This window comes from Vidua chalybeata, chromosome Z (genome assembly GCF_026979565.1).
Source record: "Vidua chalybeata isolate OUT-0048 chromosome Z, bVidCha1 merged haplotype, whole genome shotgun sequence".
NCBI classification, from domain to species: Eukaryota; Metazoa; Chordata; class Aves; order Passeriformes; family Viduidae; genus Vidua; species Vidua chalybeata.
In genome coordinates, this window is record NC_071570.1 from 59414928 (window position 1) to 59432484 (window position 17557).

The 17557-nt window shown below is 38.1% G+C and overlaps 1 protein-coding gene across 3 annotated transcripts in view; it reads right to left on the minus strand.

The window, feature by feature from the left end:
* CEMIP2 (cell migration inducing hyaluronidase 2) overlaps positions 1-17557 on the minus strand; it is a 49712-nt gene that overhangs the window by 18614 nt on the left and 13541 nt on the right. For all 3 annotated transcript variants that reach the window (XM_053968913.1, XM_053968912.1, XM_053968914.1), the window contains 8 exons: positions 13931-14071; positions 12833-13394; positions 9667-9836; positions 8222-8410; positions 5331-5500; positions 2668-2877; positions 2057-2262; positions 1418-1487 (listed from right to left, as the gene is read on the minus strand). In XM_053968913.1, coding sequence (XP_053824888.1) covers positions 1418-1487; positions 2057-2262; positions 2668-2877; positions 5331-5500; positions 8222-8410; positions 9667-9836; positions 12833-13394; positions 13931-14071 — 1718 coding nt within the window. The remainder of the gene's footprint in view (positions 1-1417; positions 1488-2056; positions 2263-2667; positions 2878-5330; positions 5501-8221; positions 8411-9666; positions 9837-12832; positions 13395-13930; positions 14072-17557) is intronic.

A 17557-nucleotide genomic window follows, 5' to 3' on the forward strand; every position in this document is an offset into this window, starting at 1 on the left:
AAGGGCCTTGGGGAGGAATGGAATTATTTGGCTGTGAATTGCTCTAGTTTATACCAGCAACAGCTCCATAGTGCAGAGTCTGTATGAACACAGTTGAATTGTTCTATTTCCGAAAGAATAAGCTGTGGTCCCTTTATACTAATGTGTTTACATCCATGCATCTATGGGATGTATATCAGAGTGGCTAAACTTTTTAAGACACAAATGCTTGCTCCAGTTAGGCACATCCTGCTAGCAAATACAAGTAACATCTACTGGGATGAGCTACACAGGCAGAAAAAGACTTTGCAGGACGTAAGCACCAGATAAAGCAGCAAAAAAAGCTGTTTAACTTAGCCTGCAAAGTCTAAACTAGGTATATTACATAAAGCAGGCAAAATAGAAAAACATGTGTTGGACAAAAAAGAACTGGTTTAATTTTTGAGGTGAATCCAGAGCCCTCCTAGTGATAGACAGTCAAAAAACCAAACAGAAACAAACCCACTACAATAAAAGCAACAAGAATTAGACCACACAAAAAACAGAACAAATGTTTCTGATTTTTTTTAATACTCCAGATATTTCAATTCAGCTAAGTATTTTGAATCCTATTCTATTTATTAATAACAGTTACCTGCTAATAAATAAATTATTTACTTATATAAATGTTATCATTTATAGATAAATGTTATCCGTGGCTAAAAATACACAGGCTCATATTCTTCCAACACCAGAGCGTTTGCAACAACAATCAACAACCTTTCTTGTTTTCCATTCCCATTGATGTCTTCAGAAAAATCCAATTAAAAACCTTACATGTCTCAGCCTTTCATCCAATATAGAACTGAATCCAGCCCCCTCCTCCACAGTATGTACAGATCTTTATATCACAGGCAGCTATGTCAAGATATTTGCTCTAACATAAGGTTCAGAACACGCAAAATCATATCAGCAGTCACTAGTTGGAAACAATTGACTAACCACTGACAGAAAAGAAACATTTTAGCTGTTTCTTACACAATGAACACCTTTTTGTAGTAATTCTTCATTCCAATGACTACAGCTCTTGCAGAGCTGTCACTAAACTCATGACAACCTACAGAAAATACAAAAGACTTAATATTAAATGCACCAATTCTGTGAAAATAAAAGGATTTCTACACAGACAACTACATTTCTACATTGACACTACTGTCAGATCTATTAAATACCAGGAAGAAGAGATCTCCTCTGGTGCAGCCACAACAACGATTTTTGGCATCACTTAAATGCACACCTAGACATACCCTGCACTTTCAATGCCAATATGCTACCAAACATAAAAAGATACATATACAAAAAAAGGAAATATATGTATATCTGGCAGTGCAAATGTTACAGATTTTACAAATGCCAGTGGCATAAGTAGTTTGTCACGAATTACACCCATATGCCTTACCTGTGAGCCTGCTGCTGCATTATTTATAAGATGATTGTTGGGATGAGAAATCCAGAATGTTGAAACGGCCCTGAAATATTATTCAGAAACTAGTTACTAAAGAAAACCTCTATCTCCAACAGAAATATCTTCCCTTTTTAACATGCACATCAGAAAAAGGTAAACTGATGAAGTAACTACTTCACATTCAAAATACGAATCACAAAACCTTCCACATATGGAAGTCAAAAATGCCTTTTATTTAGTTCAGTGTACAGTATTACAGTGTATTTAATGCTATGCAGTTATCCTATGTAATGATAAACTGATTTAAGAAGCTTTCACAAGAAACAAGTAGTATTCAGAAAAAATAGTGGTGACAACTTCAGAATATGCATACATTTACGCAGCAGTGAAGATGTTCAACAGATTTTTAAGGTCCCAAGTATCACAAGAAACAATAGTCCTAGAAAACATTTTTTTTCTTTAATAGAAGACTAAGTGTTATTTTTATTGCTATTTTTTAAATACCAGTACTATATGAACTACATTCATTAAATTATAGATAAAAATGTTTCCATCTGCATTTTGTCAGAAGATCATCAGCAGTTTAACCACTACAGCTGGCTGGGTTTTACTTTTTCATCATGACACACTCACATGCAATCTGTGGCTGGCACTGGGACATAATTTCCATATACTTTATCCCTAATCCCAATACACATGCTGCTGTTTCTGTCTGTAGGTAGCAGAGTGCCTGGTTTTGTGACTAGCCCAAGGTTGTGGAACAAAGTATTCCTCTGCTCAATGCCATCTTCTATGAAGAAACAGTGACCTAGGGTGTCATACCCAATGGTGTCCTTTATCTGTAGAAATACAAGTTCATTATGTCAGTAGTAACAGCATTTACTGATATTTATTTGACAAATACCATCTAGGTTTACTATCTTGGCACAGCTGCAGAGTAAAGTGTCAGTATCAGCAGCTCAGATGATTCAAGCACATAGTTTTATTCATCCCTTACAAACACACTGCTATGTCTGGAGAGCTTAGCTGCCTCACAGCTGTCTTACAGCTAGCTGCTGTAAGAATCTGAAAAAACAGAATGGTTTAACTGTTAAGTTACTGTTTCCAGTAATTTATTTATCCACTGAAATAAGAAAACCATTGCTGAGCACTGGATTTTCAGAAGGGATGGGATTATTTTGGCGTCTAAATGCTCTTTATAATATTTATCCCGACATATTATGTTTTACTCCCTGTGCACCTACCAGCAAACCATTAGTTGCATGAACAGTCACACATCTGGAAAAACAGTGATGAATAGCAAGACCTTCCAGATAAGTTTTAAAAGTATATCCTCCTTTTTCATCCACATCCCCACAAAGGTGAAAATGAACAGGGTAGCTTCCAATCTGCTGCTGGCCCATTTGCTTCAATTCCACATAGGAAAGGTGAACAGATGTAAAATTCTTCAGAATCTAAAAAAAATTAAGTTCAGAGTGAAAAACCAATTATTTGCTTTTTAACCAATGGAAATTTAAGTTAATACATCATCTATCTCAGATGTACAGAAGCTAGATGTATGCTGTTGCCACAGACCAACACAATAGAAGTTAGAACAAATGTTACTGTCTTGCTCTACAAGAATCCTTACAAAACTGTATCCTTCACATATGATTTCAAAATTTAAATCTCCATGTGGCTACAACAGAGGAATTTTCACCAGACATACTGCCACACTTTACTGTTTGGTCTTTACCAGGTGGCACATTAAATATTCTTACATGTACTGTCCAATCAAACAGAAGTCACCCACATCTGGGTGTGTCTGTAGAGAAGCTGCACCAACACGGTCCATCTGGGACAGGCTTAGCTGAATAAAAACCACAGAATAATGCAGATTCAAAGGAACCTGTTGAGATATCTAGCCCAGTTCAGAGCTCAGTGCAGGGTCAGCTTCATAAGACAGCTGCTCAGAGAATACCTCCAGTCAAAAAGACGCTCATGATGTTAATTGTTCTTTCCCAGTATGTGCACATTATTTGCCTTCTTTAAGCCTGGTCCCATTGCCTCTTGTCCTCTTGCTCTGCACCTCCAAGAACTGCTGTAGCCACTCTGAACCCTCACCAGTACCTGAAGACAGCAACAAGATCTCTCCTCTCAGCTCCCCATCACTCATCATCACACACTGCCACCCCACCTTTCCAGGACACAGACCAGTGCATCTACATTTTCATTGCAATGAAAAACCAAAACTGGACACTGCATTCCAGAGAAATGTCTTTACTGAGGAATATATGAAATAACCCTCACAACCATACAACTTCACAGAAATGTTACTGTGTACGAAGTAAAGTCATAATGGGGTTGTACCAGTAATGCAGGAACGTATTTTCTTCCAGCTAACCTGCTAGAAAAGCATAATCCAAATGCAACAGCTAAACTGCAAGGAGCTAACCTGAGTTAAAAAACAAAAACAAACAAACAAACAAACAAAACAAACAAACAAAAAAACACCACCAGAAACCAAACCAAAACAAACCCTACATTTTTTTTAACTTCATTTCATTAATTTACCTGTACTGAGGTATCAAAAATATCAATTTTCATAGGGAAATCAGTAATTTTTTTTTCTTCTCCTCTAACTGAACTCTTAGGATTTGCATACCTAAAATATAGAGGGATAGTCAAAACCTGACCTTTTAGGCATCTCTAATCTCTAGCTCTTACTACTGAAAAGCATCAAAACTGCAAACCATTGCCTCTCCTCATGCTACTAAGCCCCCTTTAGGCTACTGAACTAGTGACCAGTACGAAATTCAGGATGCTCAAAAGCTATTACATTTCTTAACATCTAGGATCCCTCTGCTTGAGCATGCAAAATTAGCATAAGCCAAAAATACTTTCAGCACTGAAGTCTAGGTTTGACAGCAGACACTCACTACTCAGTCTCCTGGGAGCAATTTAACTTTGATGAGTCAAAATGTTTGTTTTCTTTTCTACCTTCCAGACAACTGAAAGTCTGCTTATTTACACTTCTGTGGCAATCAAGGTCACACTTTGCAAGATTCACAGATTGTCATTATCTTCTTTCATTACATTATCTAGAACCCTTGACATCTTGAGTCCACCTACCTTCTTGCCACATAGTAGGAAAGGGCTTATTTTCTTCCCCACTATTATGGCCACCACTATGAAATTAAAATCTGTATCCAAATACATTAGAAAGAGATTTGAACTGTGATGACCACATAATGAGCACAAATATATTTGCAATTAAAATTTGAGGCCTCAAACTTCTCTTGCATCACTGAAGCACTGCTGCTCAAATATTTCATCTAGAAATGTAAGTGAACACAAGTTTAAATACTAGTTTCTAGAACACTCTTTTCTCTCAGCTTTGCTTATGTTTATAATGCAAGAAATTTGAAGCAGTTTCCTTTATAGAACCTTAGTACTTTCATATTTTTAAGAAACTAAATCTAAAACCCCATAGTAAAAATCTGTTTTTTCCCCCCTCCACGCCTCTCTAGTGCTCAGGTTCAGACAGCAAATCTGAATTAGGATTCAATACTCATCACCTGGGGAGGTACAAAGGCAGCAAAAGGAAGGAAGATAAATACTAGGGAGGTCAAGTTTCATTCTGTAATGTATGCACATCCATGGATGCCACTTGTTCAATCCCTACTATACAATATTACACTACCTGCTGGACGTTTCTAGAATAGTTTGAGCATTATATCCCTTCCTTCAATTCTGCAGACTAAGTCTTGAGGAGTTAAATCTAATCTGGGTAAAGCTGAGAACGAAGTCATTTCCACACAAAGCAACTGAATGAACTGATGTTCTTTTAAGTTTTCAAATCCCTTGAAGTTAAACGTTAATCTTTTTGTCCTTAATATATGACAGAAAGTTAAAGTGTTTTTCAAACCTTGATATGTCCACCAAATGTATCATAACTGAAGAACTGACACTCCTTTTCAAGATAGCAGGTATTTTCTGTCTCGCCCTTTATTACGATGTTTCTTGTAAGAACTCCAACTTCTGCTCTCATATCTACTCCATCAATTACTTCTCCTACATGAGGAAACTGAGGGTTTTCTGTCCAACAACAAGTTTTGAAGCAGGAGGGGAAAAAAAAGAAAAAAGGCACCACTGATTAAAACCAGAATCAACTTACACAAATAAGAAAGATAACCACAGCAACAAAACCCATGCATTCCTCTTCCTGAACATGCTGGTCTCTTAGCTTTTCTTATGGTAGATGTATTTTTCATTTTAATAAGAAATCAATCCTCACAAAATATCAACATTTCATTTGCAAGTGCATCTTACAGTTTCAATCCAATAGTTTGTGAACAGAATGGGAAAAAAATAAAGAAGAGTTTATTAATCCAATGTATCAAACTTCTAGTGAAACACAGATGTTGACTCGCTTTAAAAGAAAAAAATATGCTGCTGCTTAATCTGTTTCAAAGATAAATTAAGAACTGAAAGTGAAGCCAAAACACTGTTTGAAAATGCTGTATTGATCTCCTCCTAAAAAAAAAGGGGACTTGCTTTCCTAACTAAATTTCCTCTTTATGCATCTTGAGAATAGCCACCTAAGAAAGAGGAAATTAGGGAAGATAGTCTGGTTTTACACCCTTCTTCAAAAAACCAATCAATTTCTCATTGAAAGGAAGAAAATTATCTGGTTTTATAAACCTTAAAAAATGTATTTATGCATTTATTGATACCTTGAATACAGATTAGCATTATCCCTCTAAGCCTTAAAAAAAAGGATATAAGCATAAACTACCACAACATGAAACATAACTAAGAGTGGCACCAACACAGTATCTGCTTCTGAGGATTTAAAAAGACAAGCAATGTCTGTAAATGGGACTGCACTCCTCTCCCTGAAAGCTTGCCTATTTTTTTTCGCTATATTTGACTAGAAACTCAAGAAATCAAGTGCAGAAAGAGCAACCATGGCTCCTACAACATAATACTTTTTAGTTTTCCTACTCCAGAAGGGTGAAACCAGCAAAAATCCTAGTAAAACAATGCAAGAAATAATTTCAAAATAGTATACATTCATTACGTATATGTCAAGTTTATATATATGTATATATGTCAAGTTTATCACTATAGAGAAAATTCATTCATTGTGGAACAAATATGTAGAGTGGTATGGGGATTTTTTAAAACTGTATACATTACTATGGCAAAGAAAACCACACTGAGGGTGGCAAAGAACCCCAACTGGGAAAGTTGACTGTAAGTTCACCTCCTTTAATATCTTTTTTAGTTAGGATTTACTTGAAAAAAAAAAAAAAAAAAAAAAAAAAAAAAAAGCCAAGATTTTGTGTTTTATGCCATATTGTAAATCTTGTAAAATGGGATTTTTTTAACTTTAAAAGCAGCTGCTTTTTCACAGCACGTGATTTCCAAGATGAAACAGAATCAACACACACACTACTCAGTGGTGGCAAGGAACTTATTAACCTTCATACTGCAAGCTTTCAGTTAAGTTTGCTCTTTAAAACACTGTGCCCGTAAAACACATAACATGACACTTAAAAACAAAGCTCAGGAAATATCATGTTCAGTAGCACTAAGTTAGCTCTGCAGCTTCACTCAAACTAGTATTCTCTGATGGTGTAATAATGTAAACATGGATATGTTTTCTTCATACTTGAGATTTCTCAATGCAGTAAAACATACGTGACCCATGCTACCAAATGTGTGAGAAGCAAATTTCACTGCTGGAGGAACAGACAGACTGGCAGCCCCTTTAGGCAGAGGTGGACAGGGAAATCTGAGGGTGTTGACAGAAAACTTCTGAGAATGAAGAAGAACACTTTGAAGAAGAGGAAGTTGCACTGTGCAGAAACTAATGGGACAAAACCAGACTGAGAAAAGCACCCATGAGCTGCTGCAAATTAACATTGCAGAACAACACTTGTTAGTTTGTGCTATGGACTGATGCTGCAGCCCATCGGGAGCGAGAGGGGAAGCTCCAGACCAGAAGCTGGAGGACACCAAGGGGGAGGGCAGCACCATGGAGCAGGTGTGGAGCAGCAGAAGGAAAACAGAGATGCCAGCATAGCTGGCAAGCCAGTCCCGTGGGAGGTTCTTGTGATGTCAAGCAGAATGACTCAGATAATTAAAAGGAAATAGTCAACAGCATGCATAACCATTTACTTGTGCATCACACCTAAAGGAAAAACAGATTGCAACTACTCAGGGATATCCTGTGAGAGCAGAATCTTGGATGGGCCACTTATTTTATAACCATTTTTGTTGGGGAGGTGGTAAAAAGAAGACTGAGTGAGAGGAGAAAAAAAAAGAAAAAAGGTACAGGTTCAAAGACTGCAAATTTTCTTTTTTCCTTCCTGTTTTTATTTTCACTTTTTTATTAATGAAAGAAACGAAAAAAAATATAATGATAACAGTTCAAAAGATGAGAATGACACTAAAGGCAAGAGAAACAAGAAGTGACCACAATAGCTATTCAAGCATGTATAAAGAGAACTTTATACATGAAAAGACAGAAAGGAGCCAAGGAAGGAAAACAAGCCTAAACCTACTGGGAAAAAAAAAAGGCATTTAATGAGCCTGGGAAGAAATGAGAAAGAAAAGTTAGCATGGTGAGCTGTGAGGCAGACCTGACATACAGTCGTTTTATAGCAAGGAGAATTACACATCCGTGTATGTGGCAACAAACCCATATAGGAATTCAAGAAAAGGCTGTTTTTTACTGCTTACACTACAAGGACATGTCCAGCAGCAAATACATATTTCGCACAGATTTTCAGGTGGTGACTGCTCTCATACCTTTGACTTTAACCTGATGCTTGGTACACTCCATGCAGGGAAGGAGGGTGAATTCCTCGGTCTGATACATTGAATAGTCCGTGCTTGCAACCACAATCCTGTCTCCTGGCTCCCAGCTACTAACATCATCCAGAAGATTCAGTATTACTCCACCCACCGCTTCCACCTGGAAGCCTGATATTGGGACACCTAATTAGAAAAAAAAAAAAAGGAAACAAAGATTATAGTCACTTTTATTTAAAATTTCCCAAGAAGATACTATTAAAATATGTATGAGATTTTGCAGGCCTCAAAGCCCCCTAAAGTACAACTCTGCCCTCAAACATGCCAGTGTGAGATGCCTTTACAGCCTGTTACCTATTGCATCTCAAACAAAACAAAGGGAAAACACAGAACTAATGGTGACTGGAATAATCTATGATTTTTTTTTTTTCTTCTAAAAACCCTAGTATCATATGGCAGTAATTTGTACGTCCAGCTACCTCTGCTTGTTTCAAGTGACTTTTTTTTTTTTTGCCATTTTAAACTGTACAGATGTAATCAGGACACGGAAAACAAAGTAGAGGACTTTCTTTTTTAAGCAGAACTAATACAAGAGTTTGGCAAACTAAATTGCACACACATAGAATTTCACTGGCTTATGATGAATTTGCATAAATTTAGCTGCTTTTGCTAACTCTTGAACCTAACTCTACAGCACCAGTAAGTAAAAGATGTATTTTAGTAGATTTCTTTTAAATGTAAGTCTTTACATTTTCATGAGGCTATCAAGAACAGTAAAGGGGTAGTACCAAATAGTTAAACTACCTAACAAATAACTACCATAAAAAATTTTAACTTTATAACTACCATAAAAAAATCTTGAGGAAAACACAATAGCATTTAGTAATTATAAAAACAAATTATTACCCAGAAAAACTCAGATCAAAGATATCTTAAAAAAAAAAAGGATAGAAGCAAGCAAGTGGCAGGTCTTCTAGGTTTATATACCACAGATTCAACTTTGTATCAAAATGGCTGCCTAAAATTCAGCACTCTAGGAGCAACCAAAAATTGTAGCAAGAATAAAACATTTCTTTTGACTTCTGTAGTTTTTTTTTTTTTGTACCATAATCAATATCTCAGAAGCTTAGATTTAAAATATACATGAACTGCCAAATTAATAATAAATTTTAAGTGTCAAAACTTATATGATTCCTATCTTCTTCTAAATATACTAGAATTTAAGATTCAACATTATGCTGCTCACATACTGTATACAAACAGAGTGAGAAAATAGGTAGTACTGAAGAACTGTGCCTCCTATTTCATCCACAGCAAGAAAAAATAACTTACAGCAGCACTCAAAAATTTAAATTGCAACTAGAAGTTTTAGTGAAAAAAATGCATATGAAGTATTTTTTCTTTTTCCCTTAAATGTAGAATTTCACAAAACACTTTCCTACCATCATTCCATTCGCTGTAAGCTCTCACAACAAACTTCTGACCATCCACTGTGAAAAACTCTTTTTGAGCAAGAGCTTTCCCACCAGTGCTGTGGTTTTCATAGTTTCTCACTGATTCATTACAGGAAGAATTTCCACCACCTATGACACCAACTAAAGCCCAGGCTTGCCTGTGAAAATCAAAAGTAAATGTTTAAATATAATGGCCCTTTAAAAATACTTTAAAAACCAGGAAAGGCAAGGAGTATAGAAGTCATAAAAACCCTTTTGCTTGTTCTTCCAAATTAATTTTAAAATGCAACTTCAAAATGTAGAAGGAAATGGGCAGACATAACAGCAGAGAAAAAAAAAGTATAAAATAATTGGGTGTCCTATACACAAATTGGCAAACAAGAGCTCTTACTGGGGAGGGCTTAATTATACATTTTTAGTTAAACATTCAACAAGATACACATTTTTCCAAAAGCAAATTACTAGAAATATGCAACAAAAGCCACACAGGATCCTATTCCAAAACAGCTTTGGCAGGGCCCAGGAGGAGCAGGAGTCAGTGCCAATGTTCCTGCCATAGCCCCCTGCCAGTTGCCAGCAACACCCCAAAGGAGCAGTCAGGACTCCAGGGGACTATGTGCTCCTTAGGCCAGGAGGGATGGACACAGCCAGCATCACCACAACCACTGGTGCTCATCCCTGTGTCAGACAGGCAGTAGCTTTTAAAAATTTCAGGATGCTCAGACACAGAAAAGGAAATGCATGCTGTACATGCATTTGTACATGTACAACCTTTGTACAATATACCACTCATGTGTAAATGTTTGGAAATTGAAAGCAAACCACGTGCCACAGATAGCTGCCACCATGTTCAAAAAAACAAGTTTATTTTGCTGTCCTTTACTGCTCTGTACAGCCACTACCATGTGTGCAAAGGAAGCAGTCGAGATCATCTATAAAAAAGCCAGACAATTTTGCATCACTGAAGTTGAATCATTCACCCAAGTGAAAACAGTGTCAGCTAGCTGGACTGCAGTCTGTTGCTAATGATTGATTCAAAGGCAGATATTAAACCCACCTTCAATCCAGTTGCCTTTATTTTAACCCTTCTTGATGTTTTTGTTGATTGGAATCAAAAAGCCAAACAATACTTTAGCATTAACATGTTCAGAGAAATAGTACATACTGGGTCAGCTTTTTAGTAGCAGCAGCAAACAAGCTGAGCATTCCACATACTGACATCTAAAATTAAGTTATTCTGATGCATGCTTTGCATTCCATGTGTTGCAGGAAGAAGTAGGAGGGGAGAGGGCTGTAATGGAGTATTCACTTCCATGCTGACATCTTTTTCACTACCATTAGAGGTTTAAGAAAATTATGCTGCTTTTCCTGAGCAAACCATCAGGGACAGCTTCTTGCCTATCTTCCACCGCAGAAGAAAACAATTTTATGAGCTTACAGAGCTTCTACCGACTAAGGAAAGCAGACAAGGATCAGAGTTCAGCAGAGATGGGGAAAAAAAGGCTGCTTCTTCCCAGTTACAAGCTGAAGGTCCTAATTTCAGACACACTGGTGTGGAGGTCATGGGCAGAGACAAACCCCAGAAACATACACCTCTCAGGACACACTGGGCTGGCTGCACCACAGCAGCCACACAATGTGAAGCCACACAGGCTTTGCTGCTTTCAGGAAGTGGTATTCTACTACCAGGAATATCCAGGTCTTGACACTTTTGGCCAAACTGCTTCAGAGGCAAGAGCATTCCATTTCACACCCCTGTGCTTACACAGCCAGTGACACAAATGTAATCCTGACGGGAACTGAGGTCAGAACATGCCATCCTGACTGACACGCCAGCCTGCCTCTGCCAAAGCATAGGGAGGAAATTAACTGGAATCCAGATGTCAGGGGATAGTGAGGGATAAGAATAGAATGGAAAAACCAAATGACCAATTTCCTGGAAAACACTGGACAATACAAAGAGGTTATAAACACCATCCCAATACAAGAACAACAGACTGGGTATACTTTTCACTTGTATTGGCAACACACAATCACAGAATCATTTAGGCTGGAAAATACTTCCAAGATCATCAAGTCAAGCCTTTGGCCACCTTGTCAACTAGACCATGGTACCAAGTACCACATCCAGTCATTTCTTGAACACCTCCAGAGATGATGACTCCACCATCTCCCTGGACAGTCTGTTCCAATGGTTAATATCCCTTTCCTTTAAGAAATCCCTCCTATGTTCATCTGTAAACCTCCCCTGATGTAGCCTGAGGTTACATCCACTGGTTGCTCTGTTGCCCTTCTCTGGACACACCTCACACATCGGTCTTTCTTGCAGTAAGGGGCCCAGAACGGGACACAGGACTCAAGGTGTGGCTTCACCAGTGCCCAGTACAGCACTGCCATGGTCCTGCTGACCACATTATTGCTGATACTAGCCAGGACCTTCCTGGTCACCTGGGCACATTGCTTTGTGTTGCCCAGAGCCATGTGGGCAACCCTCTGCGCCACAAAGCCAAATCCAGAACATGTGCTGCAAAAAGCCATTTGCAACAGCTAAATGAAGAGCAATGAGAAGCGGTGTAAGTTTCCTGCTTTAATAACTACTGTTATACCTCTTCTACTGTCTTGCCATCCAAATCCTGACCAACTGAAAAGAACGGTCAAAAGATAAAGAAGCATCTTTTAACTGCTTTTCAATCATAAAATAAATTGACGGGTCAGTTCCTTTGAGAACTCAATGGAGAGGTAATGTAATTTTATTTCAACAGTGCAGGAGTATGAAAAAGATGTTTGATACCTGGGATTAGTGTCCCTTAGAAATTAGTATCCCTTTGGATTGGAAGGAACCTTAGAGATCCTTTAGTTGCACTCGTTGCTCTTCCAAATTCATACAATTAAAAGCTTCACCTAGCAACTGTTACCTGTCTTAGTTAAATTTCTATAAAGAACAATGAAAGCAAGCAATTTCGAATAAGTAAAAAAGTCTGTCATACAGACACCAGTCTCTGCACTGTACTGCTAACTGAATACTATTACTGCAGCACTATGTACACCAAGAACTCTCTGAAAACTTTATGAACTGTCAAAGTATAACAAATGCCCCACAGAAGAATTTGCATGTCATCTTTAATCAGCTCAAAAGGGAAAATAAATTACTTACCTGTAACTTAATCCTCTGACAAACCTACTTCCCAGAAGATTTTGAATAGTCACTCTGGTTTCCTCTAAAAGATTTTTAGCAGCTGAATCTCCTACAGCAATAGCAATAATGCGACCAGGATGCCCATTTTTCAGTAAGTTCTGGAGCTTTAAGCTTTCCTCTGCAAATTCATGAGTATCAAACTTCAGCACTTCCAAAACCTCTGCTGTATCCTGATCGATCACTCTAACATTTAGTCCTCGGGAAAAATTCTTTTTAAATGTATAATGACCATAGGCCAGCCCTGAGAAATATATAGTCTTTGACAGAAGAGTCCATGATACCTTCTGGTGCCCGTGCAACTCCAGCATTCCTTCAGGACCCACGCCAATAAATTTTTTGCCAAATTCTGGCACATCAGCACCTTCGTTTGACTTCCCATACAAAATAATAGTTGCTTTGGATTTATAGCGGCATTTCTCTGCTCCAACATGAAGCATTCCACCATCCTTTATCAGGATAAATCGAGTTCTCAAGGTAATATTTTTAGAACCTTCTTTATCATCACCAAAAACAAGTAAACCTAAAGGAAAAAAAAACTTTCTGTACATCAAAGCAAAATTCAGAGATACTCAAATAAACACGTTTTGCAGAAAGAACAGCAAAATTACAGATTTATTTCTCACACCCATGAATTAAGCTTACATATATTTAAGAATATTTGATAAAGTAACTGCTACCAATTGTGATTCATCTTTCTAAGCATTTGCTGGGTTATTGCTATTCTTTTTCTGCCTGTTTGGTAGAACTACTAATATACAACAGTTATCATTGGAGGACAAACAGATTGAGTACCACACAGGCTACTAAACAACCTTGTTTTCTTATATTGCACAGAAAACTACATCAGTGCTGTGCTGAAAAGATACTAGAGTATCATGATAGAGAATTCATCTTTTGAATGACATATCTGACCTGGCAGCAGGCTGAAAAGCAAAAAAAGCATGGGAACTGGTCAATAAGCTGCAAGAATAAAAGTTTCAACACATTTTTGTGCAATCACAGAAGTAAAAAATATGCAGGACACTGAAGCAAGGTGTTCATCTTGCTATTTCATACCTCCATCCTGTATAACTATAGAGTGTACTGTAGCGTCTGAGTTCAGACGAAACAAATCCCCTTTTTTGATAATAACTCGTTTTTCAGGATCTTTTCCAGGGCTCCAGTTTTTAAGGCGAGGATTCTGATCAGGACAATTCTCTGCAATACAATGTGAAATCCAACTTTTAAAAAACAAACATCACATAAATCAAGGCAGCATTAGGATGAACACAAGCAAGAAAGGTCAGTCACCCACAAAGTCACCCACATCCTTCTGCGCTTTCAACACTGCAGTCATTGCATTTGAATAGCCAAAAAGACACTGGAAAAACAGATGAAGTCTCAGGGGTAGGAAGGCAATCTTTTACTGAATTAAACTACTATTGACCACATATTATTGACCAGAGATACTTTTGAATCCCATCTGATTTTTCTCTTATTTGCTATGTCACCTGTAGTAGATGAGAAGAGATAAGCGGAATGCAGTCAGAGAGCAATCACTGAGCACTGGAAGCCTTAGGCCAGCTAACTAGGCTAACACGGTTGTAAAGCATCTAAATATCCCACCTCCTCAAGGTGTCAACCCTGTCAGAAAGGCTGATCCCTTCTTACTTTTAAGCATTCAAACCATTCTCTCAGTCGAAGTTTGCAGGAGGGACAAGATACCCTGTACATATTTAGTATATTACCTAGCTAGAGTAGCTAGCTAGAGTAGTTTCCCAGGACATGAGACATTTGGATCTAACTTAAACATTTGTATCCCTTAGGAAGTCAGCTTAAATATCAGGCTACAAACTACTCAAGAGCAAAGACACACATAGTCCTTGCTGAAAGCCATGGCATACACAGGCTCTAAACTAAGCTACAACACTAGAGAAGGAGAGGCAACAGCAAGAAGTGACAGGCTTGTATGATTTCTGACAAAGTTACAGCAATGTAGTATTTACACCACACACCTCTTTAACAAATTAAGCATCTGAGTAATGTGAAAGCATAGACACACTATAAAAACTGGAAAGTAGATTCCTTGGATTATCTTATCAAAACTAAAAATAAATATTTAAAAAATTAAAGATATTTTTCCTGTGTAAAAGACAATCAAAAAGTTGCCAAAATAAACATGTTAGCAGGCAAACTGAGGTTAACAGCCAAAACAGATTTTTCACATCCTGTCTTCTCAAGAAATACACCCACACTTCTGAAGTGCTACTTTGGAGGCAAAAAGCTATCAGAAATAGTCCATTGTTGCAATAACTAAAGAAGTCAAAACCTATCCATAAGTTTAATACAAGCCAGCCTTAGTTTTGCTAAGAGAAATGTTTTTCCTTTGGTATTAACTCTCCACATTTCAAATCCCTCCCAACCCAGGAAAGCCCCAAAAACCAAGATTTGACTACCAGTGGGGAAAAATTAGCAAACTACAGAAAGGGCAGAAGGCAGACAAATAGTATTATGAAAATAAAAACAATATAAAATCTTTTGGGAGGATCCTATGAAGACAGCTTTTAGAAAATGTAATTCAACACGAGAGAAAGCCAAAATGCAAGGAGCGCTGCAATCAGCAAGACTGCTGAGCACTCACCAGACAAAGGCAAGTCTACTGCCTGACTCATGCAGAGTCCCTAATCCCTTTTCCCCAGCCACCACACACACAAGCACTGTGAAGGAACACTTATTTCCTGGCCGGTAGCAAAGGGCAGTGTGAGGAAACCATGAGTCAGCAACCTGATGACTTCTGCTTAGTGTGATTCACAGAAGAGAAGATCTAGTGAGCATATATTTTCCTGCTGAATCAGAAAGAAGACTTATAAAACAGTAACTAAAAAAAATGTATGATTTTAAAATCTATTGTACATTACAATCCAGCAAGAAAGCTATCAGAATCAGAACCAGGCAATCCTGTAATGCAAACATGCTTTTGGGGCACAGGGGGTCAACTTTTTGGCAAGCAAATCAGACATTTAGCAAAAGTATTTTGAAATTCTCCCTTAGCAATTGTGGTGGGCTGCATGAAAACATCAAATATTTAGAAGTTCACCATATGTTACCTCCAAAATTTTCAAGTAGACTTTTACAGATAACAGTTACTGCCTTTAAAGTTAAATAAAAACAGAAGTGCAGACCAGAAACTGTTAGGTAGTGATGACCTTGACAAATTTAGGCACTCATGTTGAAAATTTTTCAAGTCAAGCCTCTGCTTCAAAACATTTCTGTAAAAATGGGTCAGCATTCCTTCAGGTTTAGTGGCTTCTATTAGAGCTGGGTAGAGAAGTATAATTTCTACAAGTAGTGGAGGAAAAGTACACCATCCCTCTCACAAGAAAGCATCCTGACCAAAAAAAAAAACCCCAATGCTAGAATCTTTCATGGAGAAGCATATGGAATGTGACAGGAGAAAAAGACAGGCAGGGAACAGTTCCCAACTATTTAGTAACAACTAAATAGTTACTTTCTACTTGTTTAGACACCATGTCTAGAACTTTTAAAGCCTCTGGGAAAAACTTATCAGTGTTATATTATGCTCAGCAGAAGTTTATAAGACTTTGGCAGCTAAATTTTCTGAGGATCCTGTTTACCCTGGGTAAGGTCCAGCTGAGAGCTGGAAGAACGAAGAACTTTTCCCAGTTTGTTTCCCCAGCTTGATCTCGCATCAGAAGCCTGGGGAAATGGGGAAGGAAATTGCATTTCTATTGCTCTCCCTGATCTCCAGTGTTCAGGACTCCTTAGATGAGTCAGGAGTAGATGTCAGGAATACAGAAGCAAAGAGGAAAAAGAAAGCAGCTGATAAGCAGGAATAGAAATGCTGACAAGCAGCATCTTCCCTTTGGGGAAAGCACAGCGGAGGTTTAGAATTTACGCGCATTAACTACCAAGTGTCACATTCCTTCCACTGCCTTCTAAACAGCCACTAAAAGTTCTGACAACATGGATTTCCAACTAGTTCTGAAGAAAAGCACAACTAACTGGAACTGGTGTTGATCACTGCAGTAACTTCATGTGCTTGGGTCAGAGCTATTATGCACATGTTTATGCACATTAACATTTCAACCTGCTGGGGAACTTTTGGGGAGTTTCTGCAACAACCATACTGCACTAAGGCTTTCCTTAGTGCCTGTCAGAGTTTCTCTCGTGTCAGGGTTTCGCAATATCACAGAAAAAGTACGGCTGGAAGGAACGACAGTGGGTCATCTGGTCCAGCCTCCCTGCTTAAGCAGGGTCATCCCAGAGTATATTGCACGGAATTCTGTTCAGACACTTGTGAAGTATGTCCAGTGATACTCCACAGCCTCTCTGGGAAATCTGTCCTAGCGCATGTTCACTCACAGAGGTGAGGTTCTTCCTCATATTAAGGTGGAGCTTCTTATTAACGCTTGTCTTATTGTACAACAGCACCAAGAAGAGCCTGGCTGCACTCCAAAGTATTTCAGTGTGTTAACTGGCAAGTTACCCTCCAGTCTCCTCTGGAATTTGTCTGTAATGAAAGTACTTACTGCACATGTGCCAGCAATATGGATCATGATAGAGGAATGATCCTCCTTTTACTAGTCCCTAAGGTTTTGTTATTTTCCTTCACAATTATCAGAAAAGCTCAGCAACTTCACCCAAAGGGGTATCTCAGCAAGCCATCACCAAGAGCACTTCAGT